General features: G+C 45.5%; 1 protein-coding gene across 8 annotated transcripts in view; it reads right to left on the bottom strand.

Moving 5' to 3' along the window:
* Nucleotides 1–21482, bottom strand: part of LOC131807934 (signal-regulatory protein beta-1-like) — a 111132-nt gene extending 89650 nt beyond the window's left edge. Inside the window, exons 1-6 of one of the 8 annotated variants that reach the window (XR_009344621.1) lie at nucleotides 21353–21482; nucleotides 17778–18134; nucleotides 15808–16128; nucleotides 14894–15232; nucleotides 8156–8269; nucleotides 2041–2543 (exon numbers count right to left, since the gene is read on the bottom strand). Coding sequence is in view for 7 of the 8 variants with exons in the window: in XM_059133714.1 (XP_058989697.1) it covers nucleotides 6252–6358; nucleotides 8156–8269; nucleotides 14894–15232; nucleotides 15808–16128; nucleotides 17778–18134; nucleotides 21353–21422 (1308 nt within the window). In the remaining variant the exon portion in view is untranslated. Of the gene's footprint in view, nucleotides 1–6; nucleotides 2544–2775; nucleotides 6359–8155; nucleotides 8270–14893; nucleotides 15233–15807; nucleotides 16129–17777; nucleotides 18135–21352 lie in introns of those variants that run through there. The other 7 variants (XM_059133715.1, XM_059133714.1, XM_059133716.1 and 4 more) reach the window with 7 other exon arrangements.
* Between the last annotated feature and the right edge of the window lie 432 nt (nucleotides 21483–21914).

A 21914-nucleotide genomic window follows, 5' to 3' on the forward strand; every position in this document is an offset into this window, starting at 1 on the left:
TACAGACATTTCAAGAAAACAAGACTGTTCTCAACATTTCTTTGAGGCTGGATTCACCCCTGATATGTGCTGTGTGAAATAGTGGCATCATCTTAGACTCCTCTGATCAGCCTATGATAGTGAACACGACCTCTCTCCTTATGGAGAGAGGCCTGTCCCCAACTCATCTGTTATAGCTCTGCCACCTGCAGATGTAGGTGACTGTGAAACTCATACTGTGAAACCAGTACCTTGAAGCCCAGAAGGAAAGCCACAAATGTAAGGGCAGGCATCTCTGGACTTACCACTAGGCAGAAGGAGACAGGAAATGGGACTCTGTGACTTTAAAGACCTCATGCACTCAGTAGACAAGGGTGACACCCAGTAGCTCAGAGCAGTAGATGTGAGCTTACCTGAGCTTCCAGTGACCCGTGTATGTGGAGGGCTGCTGTGGACAGTAAGAGGTTGGCTTAGGTGGGAGGTTACACCTTATGCTGCACCTTATAGGTTAGGATCCACTTGGACTCCTGCCCCAACACATTCAGCAAATTCAAGCTTTCTAAAGTGTAAGTCCCATCGCTATTCTGCTTGGATGTGAGTTGCTTGGCTCCCTTGAACATAGGACACTTCTCTACCTACGTGAGATGTACATTCTGTGGATAGAATCTCTGCACATGGTAGCTAATAGGCACCAAGTCCAAGGGGAGTGAAGACTGGGACACTGTCACTATAGGGGGAACTGACATATTCCAGAGAAAGCAGAGAATTACTGCAGGAAATCCACCATGGATGCCGGGGGCCTCCTGGAAGATGGGCCATCTGCTCAGAATGAGGAAAATCTGAAAGATATTTAGATACTATAAAATATTATATATTTCAATAAATTTCGTACAGATACACAGTGTAGTTCTAACACTAAACCAAGGGCAGGCATATCTAGATTGTGGTCCTTGCAGTAACCACAGTCAAATGCAAGAGAATGGCAGGTAAGCCACCCATACTATATTTTTCAGCTTGAGGGAAATATGTAACTTTTCCATGGCCAGTTGGATGGCATGGAATGTAGCTGGACTTGAAGAGAACATTACTGAGGAAGACTAGTTTTCCCAGCAGAACATATGGACACACTAATCTCACTGCATTTAATGTAATTAATTCAGGGAGTGGCAAGAAAACACTGGTGGATCTCAGAGAATAAGAGAACAGCAGAGCTGGGGGGTAGACCAGGGCAGACCAGCGAAAGATTAAGTGCCAGGAGAGTGACTCTTCCCTTCCAGGACAGCTTTTCCAAACAAGACCTGGATATGGATGACACACAAGACCCCTCCTTCTAGTCTCCTGGCCCCCCAGAAGTCATAATAGGAAACCACACTCACTCATTGACTTTCTGTGTGAAGTACAGGTCCCTGACTGCACTGTGGGGACCCCTCGTGACCGGCCACTGGGCCTCAATCACATTAAACTTAGAAATGGATGAGTAGAATTGTGAAGGCTTGTAGAGGTTCTGTCTGCCTGAGGATCCCTTTGTTTTGATTTAGGAGCAAGTAGGCTTGGCGGCTAACTACACCCATGTTGAGATTTCATCCAAATCCGGAAGCTAACTTGTGGCTACAAGGACTGTGAGTGAAGGGTAGAGAGTCAGAAAACAGGCTACAATAGATACAATGTATATTCTTGAGGTCAGGTTTGTCCCTATACCTCAGAAAGGCCAGTCAGACTTCTAGGCTCAGTTCACCAACTTTTTGGACCATGCAATGCACACTTTGGGTTGCACTTTACCTACTGAATATCCTTTTATTTTTTAGTTTCTTTTGCCTGGTGTTTCAGTTTGGGGGGTTGTGCCATCAAAGAAGAGCATGGTTTGTCAATATGGCTTGATTCAATATGGGGCATAGGGTCCATGACTATTAGAAGGGCCAGCTACAAAATCCCAAACTACAAGGTGTTCATGGGTTAAGGGGCATAGTATCCAGTGTATAGTGATGATTTGGTACATGTTTCAGGTTTTGAAAATTTTATTTTTACAAGCCAAGGAAATGGAGTTTCTCAGGCTGTACTCACCATTCACAGACACATAGGTGCATGGATGAGGTCCATATGCTGTGTCAGGATGCCCTATTACTTGTAAAGATTGATTGATTGATTGATTTTAGAGATGGAGAGAGAGAGCCCGACCCGGGGCTCATTCTCACAACCCTGAGATCATGAGCTGAACCAAAAATGAAGAGCTAGATACTGAACTGACAGAGCCACTGGACACCCACAGATGCCCTCTTGTTCACGTCACTCAGTAACAGGTGCCCACATCTTTGGGCTATATTCCACTGATGAGATGGAAGAGTGAGTTTGATTGACCTCTGTGTTTTCTACTTGGTGTATTCAGTGGCAGTGGTTTCCACTGAAACTGTAGATTAGTTGCTGTTCTTGCCCATTTTCCCACAACCACAAGACAGGCCCTGCTGGGGAGCGAGCAGACACATTGCAGTCCAGGGTCAAGGTCTCTCCTGCTCTGAATGAAACTGAACTCTCAGGCTGGGGCACCTGGAAGTCTTGACCCGAAGTTCCTGGAAAGAAAATTGGCTTCAGTTCTCATGTTCTTTGTTTTGGTCCAAGATGATGTGAGGGTCTGGTTCTAGTTCAAGGTGGAGACTCGTTACATACTCTTTTAGCAACGTGTACTGACACAAATTGATGAAAATTAAAAATTGGGTTGGTATATGGGATAAGGGGAAAGGGACCCATGTACAGAAAGGGGGCGGGCGGGTACCTTCCTTCTGCATTATGATAGAATGGCCTGGAGCACAGTCGATGCTGTGTAAACAGGGGAACTTGCTGCATAACAAATTACCACAAACTTAATAGTTTAAGAAAACACATATTATTTCATAGTTTCTGTGCACCAGGAGTTTAGGCACAGCTCAGCTTAGCTGTCATACACAAGGGAAGATGATGTGAAGATAAAGGGGAATGCCATGTACAGTTCGAGGATGGTCTGAAGCTACCAGAAGCTAGAAGAGAGGCCTGGAACAGATTCCTCCTCGCAGTTTATAGCAGCGTTAGTTATAATTGCCAAGCTTGAAGGAATCCAAGAAGACCTTCAGTAGGTGAATGGATATAGAAATTGTGGTACATCCTGACAGTGGAATATTATCCAGCACTAAAAAAAAATGAGCTAGCAAGTCTTGAAAGGATATGGAGGTAACTTTAATGCTTAGTATTGATTGAAAGGAAAAGTCTGCATACAGCATGATTCCAACTATATGACATTCTGGTAAAGGCAAAATGTGGTGAATGTAAATATATCAGTGATTGCCAGGGGTTAGAGTAGAAGGAGGTTAAAAGGCAGAGCATAGAAGATTCTTAGGGCAATGAAACTACTCCGTAAAATACAATAAAAGTTGATATCAAACCCCTAGACTATGCAATACTAAGCGTGAACCACAATGTGAACTATGGATTTTGAATGCTAATGACATTTCAGTGTAGGTTCATAATTTTAAATAAATGTATCACTCTGGTGGAAGATATTGATAATAGCAGCAGCTGTGATGTGTGGGGATGGGAGTCCCATGGGAAATCTCTGCACCTTCTGCTCAATTCTATTGTGAACCTAAAACTGCTTTAAGATATGAAGTCATACTATCAAAAAAAGTAATCCAGGGGCCCCTGGGTGGCTCAGTGGGTTAAAGCCTCTGCCTTTGGCTCAGGTCATGGTCTCAGGGCCCTGGGATCTAGCTCCGCATTGGGCTCTTTGCTTGGCAGGGAGCCTGCTTCCTACTCTCTCTCTGCCTGCCTCTCTGCCTTCTTGTGATCTCTCTCTCTCTGTCAAATAAATAAATAGATGTTTTAAAAAAAAGCAATCCAAATCAAAGATCATCTAGATTTTCTTCCATGGTATCTACTAGGAATTTTATACTTTTGTGTTTTATGTATGGTTTTTTTTTTTAAAGATTTTATTTATTTATTTCACCATTTGCTGAAAAGACTGTCTTGGTCCTTCTCAAAGACCGGTTGGCTATATTTATGAGGGTGTATTTCTGGACTTTCTATTCTGTTGCATTGATCTGTGTGTCAGTTCTTTCACCAATACCACTGTTTCAATTACTGTAGCTTTCTTGGAAGTCTTATAATCCAATGGTATCAATCTTGAGTTGGCTATTCTAGGTATTTGGACCAATGGCCTTGGGGAAGAGACTCCACAGCTCATTTAACATTTTCAGCAAGTAGAGACAGAAATTCATAGTTCTCTGGAGAGCCTGCAGGATTCAGCTTCCATCACTGACCCAGAGAGACCTCTAGTGACCACTTCTGGCCAATATTCCATGAGCACAAAAACTGCAAATTTTTAACATTGAATTATCTTTGGATGGAAGCATTGTAGATTCTTGTCCCACTTTATAATTTCATGTTCTCCAACATTTGTTGTCCTTTGAGAGGTAGCATCTCTATGATGGTAGTAAATTGAAAAGACAGGTTCTTTGTTCTTAGTGGTTGGGGGATGAGAGTTCTGATGTGTGTGCTGTGCTCAGGACTGTGGCCATTAGCGTGCACCCATTCCCAGAACAAAAGTGTGTGGGACAGACACAGCCATTGGGAGTTACTGTGAGCTGGGAACCCTTCCAATTTAGTTCTGTAAATGCTGGGAAGGACAGAAAAATTCTCTCCCCAAGAAATTCTAGGTAAACAGGTGAAAAGAGCACAGAAAACAGGCATAGGGGTATCCCCAGCAGATACACCTGAGGACCCATTCCCCTGTAAATGCCAGCAGCAGTGTCAGGAGTAGGGATGGGGGATCCAGACAAGATAGTGGGGAAGTAGGAGGAGATGCCATTTCAACCTGTACCCTAAAGTGAGCTGATTACCCCTGCTGACATGGAGGCTCAAAGACATGGTGTGGAAAAAGGTTAGAGTTTTGGAGATGGTGATGATTTTTGTCTTCGAGGATGGAAGGGGCTCCATCCCCATGTTGATGAGACACTGGATGTGGCAAGGTCCCAGGCTTGACCTTGGGCATGGGGGATTTCCTCAGCTGAGGCCATCTCAAAGAGGGATGACAGCTGAGGGCCATCTCCTCAGGCCTGGTGTATCACAGCATCCACCACCCTCTGCAGAGCCCCTTCCACCCAACTTGATTGGGAACAGGACACAGATTAACTTCATCCACCACTGAGGTCTTAAAGCTACCCTACTTCAAGCACGCAGAGTTCCCTGACTCCATCTGATCTAACCTGGGCTTCACTAATTGGAAACATTTAGAGTGAATATCATGGGGGACTGAGAAGCAGGTTCTTCTGGGATCTCTGGGTGTCAGGCTTTGGAGTGAGCTCTAGCAGAGGACAGAGGACAGAGAAAGGAAGAGGAACCTTAGACCTGTGAAGTAAGATAAAATCTGGGTATAGAAACGCAGATATCTCCCTACCACACATTTCCTCGAATTGCCCTCCAAGGGGCAGTGATCCAGCTGAGGACAAGATGTTGACTTTTTTTTTTTTTTAGAATAGAGTTACATTTTTGGAACAGTTTTACATTTGGAGAAAAGCTGAGACAATCACACAGATTTCCAATATATAGGTGCATACAGTTTCCCCTATTTATAGCATTTTACAGTAATTTGTTGCATCTGTTATAATTAGTGAACCAATATTGGGGCATTGTTATTAACCAAAATCTATAGTTTAATTTTGTCTTAGCTTGGGCCACTATAACAAAACAGCATAAACTGGATGCCTCAAAACAACAGAAACTTATTTCTCATAGTCCTGGAGGCTGGAAGTCCAAGATCAGGGTTGTGATGAGATCTCTCTTTGAAGTTGCAGACTGCCAACAACTTGTATTTTCACCAGGTGGATGGAGTGAGCTGCCTGTCTGGCCTCTTTTCATGAAGGCAATGATCCCCTTCATGAGGACTCCACCCTCATGATCTCATTATCTGCAAAGTCCCCACCTCCAAATCCCATGAGCATTTGAGAGATACAACTATTTAGTCCAGAAGAGATTTCCTTAATTTTCACTCCATGTCCCTTTATGTCCTAGAATTCCATGCAGGATACCACATTACATGTCCTTGTCATGTCTCTCTAGGCTCCTTTCAGCTGTGAGAGCTTCTTGGACTTTCCTTGATAGCAACAGCCTGACAGTTTTGCATGCTGCTCAGGTATATGGTGGAATGTCCCTCATTGCAATTTGTCTGATGCTTTTCTCATACACAGACTGGGGGAGTGGTTTTGGGGAGGAAGGTCACAGAGGAAAAGTGTTGTTTTCATCACAATATATCAGAGAGCACACTGTGGCCGTGGTTTATGAGTATTGGTGAACTCATGATCATGTGGCTGGACTGTATTTGTCAGATGTTCCCTCTGTAGTTTAATTAGGTTATGAGCTGTGGGAACACAGAGTGAGAGAAAGGAACTGATATTTTATACAGGGTGGTTTATGGAAGGGACTTTTTAATAAAGTGACGTTTAAAAAGAGCTTCAAAGAGGGAGAGAGTGTCATGCAGATCTTTAGGGGAAGAAGCAGAGGAAAGACACAGTTTGACTTCCATTGCCACGGAATCACTGTAGCTGAACCTGGAGAGCCTGTAAGAGATGAAGAATGGTCCAGGAAGGTGTGCTGGTGGCCAGGACCAGGGAGCAGCCTTGGGGTTAGCAGTGTACAGATTCTGGGTATAGCTCACTGGTTTGGGGAGGAGGCTTGCACTCACACCTGAGAGCTTCTCAGGAATTTTATAAGCAAGTTGTTAAACACTGTTAGCTTGCGTTGATCACATCAGGAGTGCTGACAACACAAAGTCCACAAGTACTACAAATCAGGCTTCTTTTCCTTTCCCTGAGTAGATTACTTCACATTTACCATATTGCCACTGCACACAGCATTCTGAAGGCAGAATTGAATATGGCATATAAAGTAAGAAAATCAAGGATGGCTCCAGACTTCTGGACTGCCACCTTATGTTCATGAGCAGTGGGGCTGGGAAGAAAGAAGGGGACAGAAGAGCTAGTGTTCCCATCACAGGGAAGAGGGCATTTTGTCCCTGGAACTGAGGAGTAGGACATGTAGGCAAAGGGAAAGAGAATCATTTCTCTTATTCAAACCAGGATGAGATTCATCTTATTTAAGACCCAGTGAAGAACCTCACCAAGGCTAGAATGTCTAGGGGTTGGAATAAATAACCCCCAACATGGACATGAGCATGTAGTTCATGGCCATAGTCCCCAGAAGATGAATGATAGACACCTGGTAAGTGTAGATGTGACATACCCATACTCAGGCACATACCCATGCATCAGTCCCCAGAGAAATTTCCTATGGCCCCTCTGAGGACCTGGTATGAAGACCCAGCTCTGAGGGCATCAAGGATTGTGAGAAGGAGCAGAAGGGACTGTGGGAAGGTGGTCTCTGGAAGAAGAAGGCATTTGGGGCAGAGTTGGGAAGATTTTAGTTGTTCCTTTTCTTTAACTGGGCCCCTCAAGGAAGGAAGGAGGCAGCAGAGACTGAGGGTGACATGTAGTAGGAGAGGAAGGGAGAAGTTGTGGGGCCCATGTTCACAGTTGATTATAGGCTCAACATTCAAGAAATATTCCCCATGTATCTCTTATGTCCTCGGTGCTATTTTCCTCCTGGGACACCTGTTGTGAAAGGACAGGCAGCCCCTGATAAAGGACTCTGCCACTTTAGCCTTCCTCCCTTCCTCCCTTAGGGCTTGATCCCCTCTCTCCATCACCTCCATCACCTCCAGTATGTCCCACAGAGGATCAGATTGGAAAAAGTCCTGAGAGCAGCCCTCTGGCACCTGTCAGCATTCCTCTAAATGGAGAAATCTTGTGCCCAAAGGAGACCCAGTTCTTCGTTATCTAGTGATGGTTTCCAAGGGATCCTCCCACCCAGCTGCCTCTCATTCAGCCTCTCTGCCCACTTCCGTCCCAGAATCCCTAGGACTCTGTCCACACTCTTTGATAGCCTTTGACCCTGCCCACATTTTATAGGCTAAATGCCCCCTCCCCCAACACCTCAGGGAATTGGAACCCTGAGACTCCCAAGGGTATCAAGGAAGGTGTGTCACATGTTCTTTACTGCAGGTGGGCACTGACCCTGTGTGACCTGTGAGCTGTCCCTCTTCCTGACCTGGCTCTTTCTGGGACTAACCATGGCTGGCCCTCCCTGACCCACAACTTACAATTGGGCACTCGCTTCTTGTAGACATAGATGGCAGAGATAGTGATGAGCAGCAGCAGCAGCAGCTTCGGGCCCAGGGTGACAGCTATCAGGATTGGAGTAGATGGCCTTGAATCTGGAAAAGAAGGGATAGGAGGCACCATCAGAGGGGGGCACCTTGGAGTCCATTACCCAGGTCCTCTACTTAATCTGAAGTGACTCAGTCTTATCAGCACTCTGAGGCTCATGAATTCTTCCCCTGCTCAAGGCAGAATTCGGGGTAAGACATTCCTCACCTCAGTCACCCTTTTCACACTGCCAGGTGTCCTTCTTGAGGGAAGAGGTGGGGAGAACGAGCACTCAGGAATGGGTAAGTTTGGTTTACTGAATTGATTCTCACACTCAGTGGGGCAGGTCACACAGCCTCTTTCTGATGAGCCAACAGGCTCCTAGTTTACAGATGGTGGGCAGATGAGGTGGATAAGACCCAGGGAACCCCCTCACTGCTGGCCTGCAGGATGACTCTGAGACCTTGTCTTTGGCCCAGGACAAAGCCAAACTCTCTGGGCCATAGGGTCAAATGTCTTCCTGGCCTCAAGTGGAGTGAGAACAGACGTCACGGTCAGTTGGGGATAAGGCTGCACTGCTTTGCTCCACGCACATGGTTTGACGACTCCCATGTACAGAGGTGAGGAGGGGGTCCTCAGGATAACCTGACCTCAGGAGACCTGCTGGGTCTAATATCCTGGGGAATCAAGGAAATGGGGTCTAATGCTCAGGAGAGTTTCAAACACCATCAGGCCACCTGAACCCCACTGCCACTGTCGGCTGACGTCTGTCTCTTGGACATAGACTGTTGATCTGAAAGAACAGCTTCCAATATTTTTTTATATTCTAAATTTTTAATTTTACATAATGATAAAATTTATAAAACTTAAAACTGTTACAAAATATTTTAAAAATTATTTATTCCATTGTTTACCTAGGTAATATGAAAAAATTTAAATGATTTTGTAAATTCCTAGCAGGTTTCTGGTTATTATATGGAACTGTGAAAAGAGTCTTTGAGTCAAAAAGTTTAAAATGCTGTCTTGATTGCTTTAGTACTCAAAATAAAGAGCTTGGGAAGTGAAATACTAGCTAACATTTGATATTTTAGGGATAATGTGATGAGTATCCCTTTATTTTTTTTATTTTTATTAATTTATTTATTTTCAGCATAACAGTATTCATTATTTTTTTTAACCACACCCAGTGCTCCATGCAATCCGTGCCCTCTATAATACCCACCACCTGGAACCCCGACCTCCCACCCCCCGACACTTCAAACCCCTCAGATTGTTTTTCAGAGTCCATAGTCTCTCATGATTCAATTCCCTTTCCAATTTACCCTAACTCCCTTCTCCTCTCTAATACCTCTTGTCCTCCATGTTATTTGTTATGCTCCACAAATAAGTAAAACCACATGATAATTGACTCTCTCTGCTTGACTTATTTCACTCAGCATAATCTCTTCCAGTCCCGTCCATGTTGCTACAAAAGTTGGGTATTCATCCTTTCTGATGGAGGCATAATACTCCATAGTGTATATGGACCACATCTTCCTTATCCATTCGTCCGTTGAAGGGCATCTTGGTTCTTTCCATATTTTCGCGACCGTGGCCATTGCTGCTATAAACATTGGGGTGCAGATGGCCCTTCTTTTCACGACATCTGTATCTTTGGTGTAAATACCCAGGAGTGCAATTGCAGGGTCATAGGGAAGTTCTATTTTTAATTTCTTGAGGAATCTCCACACTGTTCTCCAAAGAGGCTGCACCAACTTGCATTCCCACCAACAGTGGAAGAGGGTTCCCCTTTCTCCACATCCTCTCCAACACATGTTGTTTCCTGTCTTGTTAATTTTGGCCATCCTAACTGGTGTAAGGTGATATCTCAATGTGGTTTTAATTTGAATTTCCCTGAGGGCTAGTGATGATGAACATTTTTTCATGTGTCTGATAGCCATTTGTATATTTTCATTGGAGAAGTGTCTGTTCATATTTTCTGCCCATTTTTTGATATGATTGTCTGTTTTGTGTGTGTTGAGTTTGAGGAGTTCATGGTCCTCTCAATTGATGCAGAAAAAGCATTTGACAAAATCCAGCATCTGTTCCTGATTAGAACACTTCAAAATATAGGGATAGAGGGAACATTCCTGAACCTCATCAAATCTCTTTATGAAAGACCCACAGCAAATATCATCCTCAATGGGAAAAAGCTTGCAGCTTTCCCGTTGAGATCAGGAACACGACAAGGATGCCCACTTTCACCACTCTTGTTCAACATAGTATTAGAAGTCCTAGCAATAGCAATCAGACAACAAAGAGAAATAAAAGGTATCCAAATTGGCAACGAAGAAATCAAACTCTCTCTCTTCACAGATGACATGATACTTCATATGGAAAACCCAAAAGACTCCACCTCCAAACTACTAGAACAAATACAGCAATTCAGCAACGTGGCAGGATACAAAGTCAATGTGCAGAAATCAGTGGCTTTCTTATACACTAATAATGAAAATACAGAAAGGGAAATTAGAGAATCGATTCCATTTCCTATAGCACCAAGAACCACAAGATACCTGGGAATAAACCTAACCAAAGAGGTAAAGATCTTAGTTGAGGAACTATAGAACACTCATGAAAGAAATCGAAGAAGACACAAAAAGATGGAAGATCATTCCATGCTCTTGGGTTGGAAGAATAAACATTGTGACAATGTCTATACTGCCTAGAGCAAAATTCCACTGGTATTCTTCAAAGAGCTGGAGCAAATAATCCAAAAATTTGTATGGAATCAGAAGAGACCCCGAATCGCTAGGGAAATGTTGAAAAACAAAAATAAAACTGGGGGCATCACGTTACCTGATTTCAAGCTTTACTACAAAGCTGTGATCACCAAGACAGCATGGCACTGGCATAAAAACAGACACATACACCAGTGGAACAGAGTAGAGAGCCCAGATATGGACCCTCAACTCTACGGTCAATTAATATTCGACAAAACAGGATAAAATATACAGTGGAAAAAAGACAGTCTCTTCAATAAATGGTGCTGGGAAAACTGGGAAGCTATATGTAGAAGAACGAAACTCGACCATTCTCTTACACCATACACAAAGATAAACTCAAAATGGATAAAGACCTCAGTGTGAGACAGGAATCCATCGGAATCCTAGAGAAGAACATAGGCAGTAATCTCTTCGATATCAGCCATAGCAACTTCTTTCAAGATATGTCTCCAAAGGCAAAGGAAACAAAAGCGAAAATAAACTTTTGGGACTTCATCAAAATCAAAAGCTTCTGCACAGCAAAGGAAACAGTCAAAAAAACGAAGAGGCAACCCACAGAATGAGAGAAGATATTTGCAAATGACAGTACAGACAAAAGGTTGAGATCCAGGATCTATAATGAACTCCTCAAACTCAGCTTCCAATTTTTTGACTTTATACAATGACCCATTTTTTATTTTATATTTGAGTTTTAAAAATCCAAATATTTTTTGAAATATGTAGAGCAATCTTAAAAGAAGAAGTAGGTCCTCAGCATATTTGCCCCTGGCATGTTAGAGGATGTCAGTTCTCTGCTTTGGGGCCCCTGGACATTTTCTGAGTTGAAAGAGCTTTATTGGCCATGTTTGTACCTGTTTCTAGAGGGGAGCCAGCAGGAGAAGCCTTGAGAAAGTGGGGGTACAGAGGCTAAACAATTCCTCTCCATTTAAAACAACTCACGAAGAGCAGGCAGCTTGCTTGCCCACTGTCTGGCTGAGTCTTGCCGTCCTGAATTGTGTCAACATCTCCCTCTGCCAGTCCTGCCTCCTTCACTCTCACACGCAGGATCAGGCAGCAACCCCACAGTGAGCTTTCTCTCTTCTCATATCATCTGAGAGTCTCCCTCCCTGGGTCACCTGATGTGTGGAGTTTATCTGGTTGGGGCCTGGAAAGCCAACTCTAATGGGCCCATTTGGACTGGGGTCTCTTTCTGCCAGCTGGTCATGAGGCCCCCAGCCCTGTGGGAGGTAGAGCAGGGTAGGTGTCGGCTTGCCCTGCCCTTGTCACTGCTGAAGCCTCACCACGTTGACCTGGGCTGGTGTAAGCAGAAGCAGGGAGTATCCTAACATTCTGGAAATGATGTGATAATTACAAGAACTACGGGTTGGGTGGCTGTTGCAGGGCATCAACCATTTGGAGAAAGTGCAAAGCGAAGACTGATCACATGTGAAAGGTTATGTGTGAATGTCAGGGGACTTCTGAGTAACACTGCAGACTCTTACCTCCTAGAGCTGGAGGACAGAAAAAGCTGAGAACACAGTTGCGTCCAACATAAACATAAGAGTATCAGTGCTACAGAGAGGACTGAATTCTCAGCTACACCGTACCTACTGTGCTCGAGTGGGGCCCTGATGGGGAATTACGGGAGATGGATACCAAGATGTGGGATAGGGACACTGGGCCCAAGACTTTCAAAGCCCTGTGGGCACTTTTTAATGTGCTGCTGAGTACAAGACAGAGGCTTAACTACTCATCTTCAAATATAGCCTCTTAACCCAAAGGAAAAACAACAAAAGGACAGTAATAAATTCTATGGAAAACTGGCTCTCGGTAGTCCTTGAAGAGCAATGCCCAAACTGCAGAATCTCTGGAGACAAAAGAGAAAAATCTCCACGTCCAAATGCACATCCCCTTATGCCATTCCCCTGACACCTCCACCAAGCGCAGGAAAGGGCAGGAGATGGTACGGACTCATCTATCTCTTCCACCTCTCCTGGCTCAGTAGAAGCCTGCCCCCTGGAACTCATGTGAGGTCCACCCATGGAGGGCTCTGAAAAGTGGAAGAGGAAGGCAACTGGGCTAGTTGCTTCCATTCTGGAGGAGGAACCTACACCAGGTATCCTGGGTCCACACTCCCAATTTCCCAAGACCAGAGGAGGCCCAGGTGTGGCCTCCTTGAACAAAGAATAGTCTAGACTTGATAATATTTTTCCCATTCAAAAAAAAATGAGGAGGAGCAAAATAAGCCCAAAACAAGAGAAGGAAATAAAGAAAGAGGAGAAAAAGTAAAGAGATTAACAACAAACAATAGAGAATATCACTGAAATGAACGTGAGTTCTTTGAGAAGACTGATAAATTTGAAAAACCTCTAGCCGTTGTGACAATGAAAAAAAAAAAAGAGAGAGAATTGACACATTTCCAATATCAGGGATGAAACGGGATACCCTACAGACATCACAAGGATTACTAGGTAATACTATAAAAAGATCTATGTGCAGAAATTTGACAACACAGAGAAAAAGACCACATTTCTCAAAAGCACAGCCTACCACAAGCATCCAATATGAAATGAAGAATTTGATTATCCCCAGATATTCAGATTCTATTCAGAAATAAAAAAAAATCGGGCGTCTGGGTGGCTCAGTGGGTTAAACCTCTGCCTTCGGCTCAGGTCATGAACCCATGGTCCTGCGATGGAATCCTACATTGGGGCTCAGTGCTCAGCAGGAAGCTTTCTTCCACCTCTCTCTCTCTTCTCTCTCTCTCTCTCTCTCTGTTTGCCTCTCTGCCTACTTGTGATCTCTCTCTGTGAAATAAATTTTAAAAATTGGAAAAAAATCATGGGGACCCTGGTATTTCACATGAAAATTCTTTTAAACATTTACAGGTGAATTAAAACCAAGTTAGGTCCATAAAATAAAGTTAATAGAAGGAGTTTTGGAAAATTGGAATGTATACTCCATTTTAGATGATACTGGAATTATTGTTAATTTTACTAAGCGTGTGATAGTATTGGTTTTATAGAAAGAACCATGTCATTAATCACATGACCACACAAGTGTGGACTCCATTTGGAGCTGGATGTGGATCCATGACTAAGTCATTAGTGGACACAATTAGGCAACTTCTGCATACCTCTATTCCCAATTTTAAGGGAAATTGTTCCTTTTCTCCTTCCTATCTCTAGTCAACTGGCCAACAGTGACATGAACACTTGGTGGCCCAGTGTTGACTCAGAATACTGTCATTGGGCACCTTAGAAGGAACATGGACCTTTGAAAGATCTTCTGGAACAAAGACTCCTGGAAAACTGGCTTGACCTCTTCCTGATGTTACACGAGAGAGAAATAAGGAATGCGTTAGTTGTAGAAAGGGGACTCCTTAGTTCTTTGGGACAATGCTCCCCTGCTATAATTAATCCCCCATTTTTTTTGCACAGGTTGCTGGTCCATCTTCAGGGACTCAGGTTTCCCTCGACTAGCTTAGCTCATCAGCTGTACTTAGGGCAGAAAATGTTCATCATCTGTCCTCATTGTTCCCTGAGTCCCTTCTGTAAAATTCCCAGTCACAGGGTTGGTTAAGCAGGAAAGGAGACCAGAAATGAGTTGTCATTGGCATAATGTAAATGTACTGTGAGCAACCATGACTATTGCTGATCTGCTGTCACAAATAAAGGGAGAGAGGAGACCCCAGGTGTGACCACACATGGTCACCCGGGATCCTGGTCAAGACTCAAAACTCCAGGTCCTGAAGGTCCCTTTGGAATTTCAGAGTGCAAAGTGCAGACATTTTCTGCCATGATGATGGAAAAGCATAGAATGGATAGAGATCATGCCAGGTGGGAAATAACAGGGGGACGGGGTGTCTGGCCAGGCATAGTGACTTAATCATTGTCAGGTGAAGGAACAGGGAGCAGGACACATGAAATAGGATCACTGAGGTCTCACCCTGGGTTTTATGGGTTTCCTGGTCCTTCTGGTGGGCTGAGGCCACAAGGGTATGGTTTCTGGTGACCGCGGGCTGCCCGTCATGCTGCACCAGGCAGGTGAACACAATGCCTTCCCTGTGGGCAGATGAGTTCACCAGGAGCCAGCTTGTCCAGTTAAAGGTCCCATCCTTGTTCTCTACGAGGTTTGAGGCCCTTGAGGCCATTTCTGTTCGGGACACGTTGCCATTCTCTAACCAGGTCAGCTGGAGGCGCTGGGGGTAGAACTTCTTCACTTGGCAAGTGACCTTCACCTGGTCCCCTGACACGGGCTGCTGGGAAACCTCCACGGTGGGTGGAACTGAAACAGCACAGGGCAGAAGCTCTCACCTTATGGAACAGACAGGAACAGTTATCTCCCCCCCACACACAGCAAGAGAGTCACCCAGAACAGGGCTAGGCATGCAGCTGGTGCTCAAACACTGAGGGTAGTCTTTGCATATGAATGAAATCCCTAAGCACAGTGCCCAGCACACAATAGGTGCTCAAGGAATGATGGCTCCTCATAGGCTAAGACTGACTGAAATCAAGATTCTCATCCCCATGCATACAGTTGGAATAGAATAACTGTAGCAAAACAAATGACCCCACCAAGCACACTGTGGCATAAAGTACAGCAGGTGCTCAATAATTGGAATTGCTACGGTAAAGTAAGGGATACAACCGAGAGCAGTAATTGGCACATGGTAGGTGTTCACCACCCAGCGGCCATGGAAACAGTAGGAGGGGACGGCACATCTAGGTGCAGGTAACCTGGAGGGTCTGCCAGGGGTCAGATCTAAGAAATGGAGGGCCTGGGGCAGGAAGCAGGGGAGGGGCATGCTCAGGGGCTTGGGGGCCAGACCCAGGCTGGGGCTGGGGAGGAGGGGCATCTACCTCGGAGGACCTCAGACAGGTTGGCAGTCCCACGAAGAGGAGGGCCCCCCTGCAGGGTCACGTGGGTCACCTCGCAGATGACCTGGGAGTGAACATCCCCCGGGGCCAGCACCAGTCTGGTTGTGCTGGAGATGCTGTAGGACGTTCTGTCTCCCTCTGGGTCCACGCTGGTCTGGGAGGCTGCCAGCTCATTCCCGTTTCTGAACCATCTCAGGGTGATGTTTCTGGGAAAGAAGCCATGGGACTTACAGGCAAAGTTCACTGTCTGCTCCGGAGAGGCCCTGGCCGTGGGGCCCGACACCATTGGGGGAGATGGTTTGGCTACAAAAGAACATTTTTGAACAGTCATCATGACTATGGTCCTCAGCATTCAGGATATGTGTGAGGTGCTGTGGAGAACCTGCTGTCCTTCTGAGAGTGTGTGGAGGGCGGTGTTCTCCTCTTCACACAGAGGAAGCCATTAAATACCATAGCTCAACACTGAGTCGGAGGCAGGGCCCAGGTGCAGTTCTAGGTCCCTTTTTCTTCCATGCCAGGTGACTTCCCACCAATCTGGGCACAAGAAGGACGTTTCTGATGGGTCTGAGTGTTGGCATCAACTGCTCCTAGCTGCCTTCCTGGAAATTTCACTGAGGTCAAAGAGCATGTGCAGCAGTCAACGCAGGAGACAGGGGACCCCCAAGAAAGCTGCAACCAGCTGGCCAGCTGAACACAAGTGGGGCTGTGGCAAAGCGTGGCTCCTCCTCTGTGACATGGGATAGGAGAGATTTCTCCTTCTGGGGTTGCAGGGAGGGGCGAGTAAGGGAATGTAAGCAGTTTTGCTTGGAATTTCTCACTGGAAATGCAGATGGAAAAGAGCAGATGAATCAGAAAGTCAAGCAGAGAGAGTCAGTTAACATATGGTTTCACTTATTTGTGGAGCATAACAAATAGCATGGAGGACATGGGGAATTAGAGAGGAGAAGGGAGTTGGGGGAAATTGGAAGGAGAGGTGAACCATGAGAGACTATGGACCCTGAAAAACAATCTGAGGGTTTTGAAGGGGCGGGAGGTGGGAGGTCGGGGTACCAGGTGGTGGGTATTATAGAGGGCACGGATTGCATGGAGCACTGGGTGTGGTGCAAAAACAAAAACAAACAAACAAACAAACAAAAACCCCAAAAATTAAAAAAAAAAAACAGAAAAGAAAGAAGATCCTAAAAGTTCTCATCAAAAAAAAAAAAAAGAAGAAGAAGAAGAAGAAGAAGAAGAAGAAGAAGAAGAAGAAGAAGAAGAAGAAAGTGGCTGACAGTAACCCCAGTCTCATTACTGTGTAAAAATCTCCCTCTGAATATTCTTCTCCAGCCCTAATACAGAGAGCCTACTTGCCCCTGTTCTGCATCATGGCTTTGGAAATAATTCCCTGTGATCCCTTACCTGTAAAATAAAGACAGATTTGTGAGGAAACTTCCCCGGGATGGTCTTTGTCTGTCCCTCACCATGGAGCCAAGCTCCTTTGGTCCTGTTACAACGGGACTGCTCCTTACTGGTCATTGCATCCCAGGGGGACTTCCTGTGGCCTCCAGCTGTTTCATTCACAACAGAGCAAATGTCCCACCTTCTCCAGCCCGACAGTGACAGCCACCCTCCTTTTCCATCTGACTTTCTCATTGCAAGTGGTTATGGGGAGGGGTCCCTCCAGGTGTTCAGACATGTTGACTGGACAAACACCAGATGGAAGATGTGGGGTCCTGACAACTGAGTCTAGAATATGAACTCTCGCTCACAGAGCTGAACGCCCTCCAGGATGTTCCTCCCAGTCATCCTTAGTCTGCAGAGCCAGGAATGGAATGCCCGGTGTTGTTGGGATTTCTAAAGTTGGAGACACTCACCACAACGCCTGATTCTTAGCTGTTGGTCAGATAATGGAGGGCATTCTTATTGGCTTGTTGTCACAACCACGGGACAAATGAGGCCCAGGCCGTACTCACCACTCACAGTGACCTGGGTGCCTGGTCCAGACTTAAACTCCACATCATCAGGGATTCCTTTCTGGAACTTCACACAGTAGTAGGTTCCGGTGTCTGCTGGGGTGATGTTACTGATGCGGATGGAAAAGTCCGTGTTGTTTCTCCTTGTGGAGTCAGAAACTTTTGCTACTCGGGGAAAGTGGCCTCCTTTGAAACTGAAGATTAACTTCCGGCCTGGCCCTGTCCCCCTGAACCACTGAGTCGGCCCTATGGGGAGCAGGAAGGTCACGGTGCAGCGCAGAGTGGCTGTCTGTCCGGCTGCGACAGACACGGACTTGTCAGGCTGGATCACCTGCAGCCCCGCCTCACCGGCCACACCTGGAGGGAAAACAGAGCAGGTGTCTCCACATCCTGCCGTGATCCCGTATGTCTCCTCACGAGTTTACGCACAACAGCTCCCTGACCAAGTGCGCACCAGGAGTGGCCCTCCCCCGGAGCCTGTATTGAGACACCCCATCACAACTGAGGAAATGAAACAAAGACACAGAGAGGCTCAGTGATGTGGCACAGAGCAGGTTTGAATTCGCAGCTGGATCTCCTGTATTGGTGACTAGCTAGTCTCTGGAGACATCAAGAAACAGAAACTCTTTCCTTCTTACGTTAAGTGTCTTCAAAACTGGGCAGCGACAGAAATCAGAGAAGCAGGCTGCTGGTGCATCATACAAAATTGTTCTTTTCCATTTCTTTCCTTCTCCTCAGGGAGGAAATTTGTGGTTCACCCTTGCAACATGTGAGTTGGTAAAACCCATGCACTTAGCGGTATTTGCAACCAAGCATGCCTCTTAAGGAGGACAGGTATTACAGGCAGGTCCTAGGTGTGCCAAGAACAATACGTACTTTGGTTTCAAGTCTGGAGAAGACTGGGGTCAGGACGCTGAACTGCTAGGAGAATAATGGGAAGTAACAGGAATGCACCATGGAGGGAAACATGGAGGGAAAATGGAAGGGGAGAGGAAAAGAGGATCAGGTGGTCACCAGGAGCCAAGGAAAGGTGAAATAGCTACCATTTGTGTATCTATAATCCTCTTATTACTATTTCTGGCCCAGGCCTTGCCTCTGAGCTATGCACTTAGGTTCAAACACCATTCGACCTTTTTCTTAGCTAGGAGTAAACCTCTCACAGCTAACATGTCCTAAACTGAACTCAGTTCCCCACACACCTTTGCACATCCCAGCAGAGGCACCTTTATTTTCCTCGATGCTTATTGTCCCGACCCTTGGGTACCTTTCCTTCCCACCTCAATTATGCACCAGGACATCCTAATGGCTCCCCTACTGCAGGCACCCACAGTCTGACCTCTTCCCCTTTTCTCTGCTGGCTGCTGTCTTGCTGCAAACCACTTTTCCTTGTTCTCATGGATGCACTGAGCTCTTGAGGGCTCTAGATGCTTCTCTCTATGTCCTGTGGCACTCCATTCTCAACCAAATGTTAGAATGAAACTCATGTCAGATTGTGTCACTTCTGTCTTCAAAACCTTACATAGGTACCATTTCTTTCAGAATAAAACCCCAAATCCTTGAACAGAGCAAGAGGATTCTGCTCTCATGCTGTTCCCATGCTATTTGGGAAGGCTCTTCCCCCAGAAAATCACATGGCTCACTCCCCTGCCTTCTTACAATCTTTGCTCCAGGCTACCTGTTTAAGTACATCCCACCCTAGCATTCTCCAATTGTCATATCCAGCTGTACTGTCCTGTTTTTTTCCCTTAACGCTCCTCACTTTCTGTATCCTGTTACTTACTGATTTATTGCATCTATAGTTTCCTGTCCTTCCCTCCACTATGATACAACTTCTACGAGGGCAACTACTTTGCCTCTTTTATTCATCAATATGCCCTACATTAATATAACTGTTCTTATCACCTAGTAGATATATAGTTAATATTTGTATAATGTGTAAGTGCCCAATGTGACCCCTTTCTGATACCAGGAACTCTATTTTCAGCAAAGAATTTCTCAGGACTGTATATCAGAACCTGAGTTTCCCACATAGATGACTTGGAGGAAATAAACACTTGCATATACCCAGAATACAAACCACAAACGTTCTTCACCACACCACTCCCTTCCCCACACTGATTGGAAGATCTGCAGAAATATCATGGGATGGATGTGGGGTCATAGGGTTTGAAAAGAGCAATGATTAGACCTGTGAGATCTAGAATCGGACTGCCTAGGTTCAAATCCTAGCCCTCCCACTTATACTCAGTGACCTTGGCTTTTCCTGTGTCTTCTTTTCTTATCTCCAAGGTAGAAGTGAGAGGAATGTCTACTTTGGATACAAAGATTGCATTACGTAATAGACATAGGTATTTCCAGGTGTGTGTGTGGCACATGGTGAGTGCTCAGGAATTTAGAAGGTTATCACTCAGGAGATTTCCGGAGGCACGGAGGCATCAGTGGATACCAGATAATTGGGATTGGGATAGGAAAATGTATATAATTACAGATGCAGATCACACAGGCAGGAGTCTCTGAATTTGTGACTGTTCTTTCCTCAACCACTTGAATCCAGCATGGAGGCATTTCCAACGTAGTAATGCACAAGGTTCTACTCATTTTACCAAGAGAGAAGTTTGTTTAACTTGAGAGCTTGGTGAGGGGTGAGAGGTAGGTTTAGAGAATTAAAAAGGAGGATGAGTAGCTCAGAGTCAGGGAACCAAACATCTGTCCAATGTGCATTTCACGCAGAAGTGAAATTATTATGAGGAGAAAAAGCAAAGTGTTTTAAGTGTTTTTAAAAATCCCATGTGTGTGCACACAGACACATGTGGACCTTTCCCTATGCCCATTCCTATGCACACATGCATGTACGCACACACAAAGAGGTAAATGTATTCCCTGTGTATGTACAGTGTGGCCCAGCATGCTAGTATATTGATTGTTTTGAGGATTAAATGAAATTATAGTATATGTTAAACTTCAGTATTAATTTTGGCACCTTGAAAACATGCAGCACATCATCAACAAGAGTTTAAGAATACACACAGCACAGTGGAACTCTGAAGACCTCTGCGTGTGCTGTGTGATGGCTCTTCTACTGTTTGCCTCTCTGTGTTTCTGATGTTTCTGCACTTGGCCTCCACTGAGGAACCAGGCAGAATAACATGGTTAACAGGGTGAACTGTGGAGCTCACTGGGTTGGACATGAACCCCAGCTGCTCCAGGTACTTTAGTAGTTGACTCTGGGCTGGTGGCTCTCTCTGCCTTGGTTTCCCCATCTGCGATCAGGAGTATAGTCATAGATTTCAGGCAGGGATGTTGTGAGGATTAGATCAATGAACATGCACAAAGCTGTCATTGTTACCCACTGAAGCATTGATTCTTTGGTTGCCGGTGGTAACCAGCTACAAGTGATGGATCCCCAGAGGAAATGCTCAGATCCCTGATTTCAAGCTCAGATGAGATCCAGTCCTTGGCTTTCTGTGGAGGGTGTGAGTAGCACACCTGTGTTTATGTGGAGGCCCTAAATGCCCACGGGCAAAGAGAGATTGAGGAGGTAGGGAAAGAGGAGTCTCCCTCAAGGCAATGCTCACCTGTGAGTCCCCACAGCAGAGCCAGCAGCAGATGAGGAGGAGGGCAGGGTCCGGAGGCAGGGGCCCACATTGTGGAGGCCTGAGGGTCCTGCTCACTGCAAATGTGTGTGCTAGGGCGATGGGGCCTCTGTTCTGTGGGGAGGAACAGCCCGCCCCTCTCGTGATGGAAGAGGAAGGAAGCATCTATAATGCAGTGACACAGCTGTGAGGCAGCGATCTGCTTCTGGATTGTGAAACAGACTTTGGGTAGAGAGGCCTCACATGGTGTTAGGGACCTCTTCTTCCATTTTGGGTTCTGTGTGTGTGTGTGTGTGTGTTTTCTTTATTTGAATCTATTTATTTTCAGCATAATAGTATTCATTATTTTTGCACCACACCCAGTGCTCCATGCAATCTGTGCCCTCTATAATGCCCACCACCTGGTACCCCGACCTCCCACTCCCCGCCCCTTCAAAACCCTCAGATTGTTTTACAGAGTCCATGTCTCTCATGGTTCACCTCCCCTTCCAATTTCCCCCAACTCTTCTCCTCTCTAACTCCCCATGTCCTCCATGCTATTTGT

Source organism: Mustela lutreola, chromosome 9 (genome assembly GCF_030435805.1).
Source record: "Mustela lutreola isolate mMusLut2 chromosome 9, mMusLut2.pri, whole genome shotgun sequence".
Lineage (NCBI taxonomy): Eukaryota > Metazoa > Chordata > Mammalia > Carnivora > Mustelidae > Mustela > Mustela lutreola.